This window comes from Limulus polyphemus, unplaced genomic scaffold (genome assembly GCF_000517525.1).
Source record: "Limulus polyphemus unplaced genomic scaffold, Limulus_polyphemus-2.1.2 Scaffold510, whole genome shotgun sequence".
Classification (NCBI taxonomy): domain Eukaryota; kingdom Metazoa; phylum Arthropoda; class Merostomata; order Xiphosura; family Limulidae; genus Limulus; species Limulus polyphemus.
Genome location: NW_013666120.1, coordinates 468,311 through 470,404, shown reverse-complemented (window position 1 = coordinate 470,404; position 2,094 = coordinate 468,311). Strand labels below are relative to the sequence as shown.

The 2,094-nt window shown below is 31.9% G+C and overlaps 1 protein-coding gene across 3 annotated transcripts in view; it reads right to left on the bottom strand.

The window, feature by feature from the left end:
* The window catches only part of LOC106458761 (tyrosine-protein phosphatase non-receptor type 4-like), a 72,417-nt gene that overhangs the window by 3,803 nt on the left and 66,520 nt on the right, over positions 1-2,094 (bottom strand). For all 3 annotated transcript variants that reach the window (XM_013918310.2, XM_022385073.1, XM_022385074.1), the window contains one exon: positions 1,086-1,221. In XM_013918310.2, the coding sequence (XP_013773764.2) occupies positions 1,086-1,221 (136 nt within the window). The remainder of the gene's footprint in view (positions 1-1,085; positions 1,222-2,094) is intronic.

Sequence of the window (2,094 nt, the reverse complement as noted above, 5' to 3'; positions counted from 1 at the left end):
AATGTGACGGTCAATCCCACTATTCGTTGGTAAAAGAGTAGCCCAACAGTTGGCGGTGGGTGGTGATGACTAGCTGCCTACCCTCTAGTCTTACACTGCTAAATTAGGGACGGCTAGCGCAGATAGCCCTCGTGTAGCTTTGCGCGAAATTCAAAACAAACAAACAAACTTCATTGACAATACTAATTATACGAGTTAGTATATCGAATACCATTGCTTTTTGTTTCGGTTTATTGTCTATTAATCTACTTTTGTTATAAAGATTGTTTTGCAGAGTTAGCTTTAAATATGTATCTAGGACTAACCTAAGTCTACCAAGTTTGCCGATATTATTGGGATTACGGCTGAAAATATAGTTAACAATGATGGTACCCAACTGATGAAACAATGTATTTTAATCTTTATAAGTAGAAACGAAATGAAAATATATTTAATTAACTATACTGATGGTTAGGTTGATTTAAGTTTCGGTCTAAGTACACAGCTTACTCTGATAGGAAGTTATTATTGCCAAGGATATCGAACAACGGAGCACTAGATGTAACATTATAAAGCGAAACATTGCTAACTGCCTAATAAATGTGTATTATAGTTTTTGTTTGAATAACTTTTAATTGACTACGAGTAGCGACAATTGCTACTGTGTGGATAATGCACTTTAATATGAAGACTTCAAACTTCCTGAAATGTTATTTTGGTCACTTCCTTTCATTACACTAAAACATTTTCAAAATTTTCAAGTTTCACAAAATAAGTGGAATGACATTATATAAATCATGATATTATCATTTGAATACAAATAGAAAATTAAACCAAGCTGATCCAAGTAATTGATCAGAAATGTGTACATGTGCTTCAAGAAGTTGAGTGAGAAAACTGAAATAGAATCGGTTGAAACATGTGATACACTTTTCATAACTTATAATAATTTCACAAAAAAATTACACTCTTTCTTGTGATTGTACTTTAACATCTAAAACCGTAGGTCTCAATTTTTTGTGATTATTTTAAACGAATCAATATAGGTTCTGAAAAACCCCTTAAAACATTAACTCAAAACTAATGTATTTAAGTATGAAACGTACAGTTGTTTGGATCAACATAGCTCTTTGTCTTCGCATCTCTAGGACAACTTCTATTGGATAAACTGGCTCATCAGCCTCAATAAGGCACATAGCAGTTTCCATCAAGATGAGAACTCCTGTTCTTCCAATCCCAGCACTAGAAATAGAGCAGAACTTCTAGAATTTTTCTTGACCTTAAAAACTCATAATCCTAATGAACTTATACTATTAACGTTTTCATTATAACGTTTTTTTAGATAAGAATCCTTTCATTATTAAATAAATTCCCTACAATTATTTTAACAAATTACTGATATTTACCAGTGTTTCCAGTTACGAACTCATATACATAGTTTTATATTAAGTATATAACTTGAGATGTATCTTTATTTTACTCGTGTGGTTGTTTGATCATGTACATTAAAATGGCATGGGGTTAACATAGTTTATGTTTCTTGCAGCAGTAATAGGAAGTTCTGTGGAATATTAACATTTCAACTCTCAATTTGACGCATTAGAGTCGTTAACAAAAAAGTGAGTATAAGTGAATAAAATATGGAATACAACGTTAATTAAATTCGCATACATTGTACCCAGCTTATTTTTATGTTAAATTTTTGAGCTTTATGTACGTGTGGCGAATCGCGGTAATTTGGTAAATCTATGTTTAATGTTTTGGTGTATAAAGGAATTATTGAAATTTATATATTATGTTTCATATTAATTAAACCATAAAAAAAAACGTAGCGAAGTCGTCGTATTTTTAAACGTGTTGCAGTGTAAGAGTATTCACTCGTAAGAACTATTAGCCAAATGACTAATGTGGTTGACAATGTCATCCACATGTATATTCACACAAAACATGCACACGCGTATTACTTATAGTTTTAAACTTTCGTGGCATAAGCTTAAAAAGTGAATTTCCTTTTGCATCCAAAACCGCTTGTAACATGAGAATATGATGATGTGAAAACTTCTTTTCTATTTTAAGTCTCTATATCACTCTTGTGTCCCGGCATGGCCAGGTGGT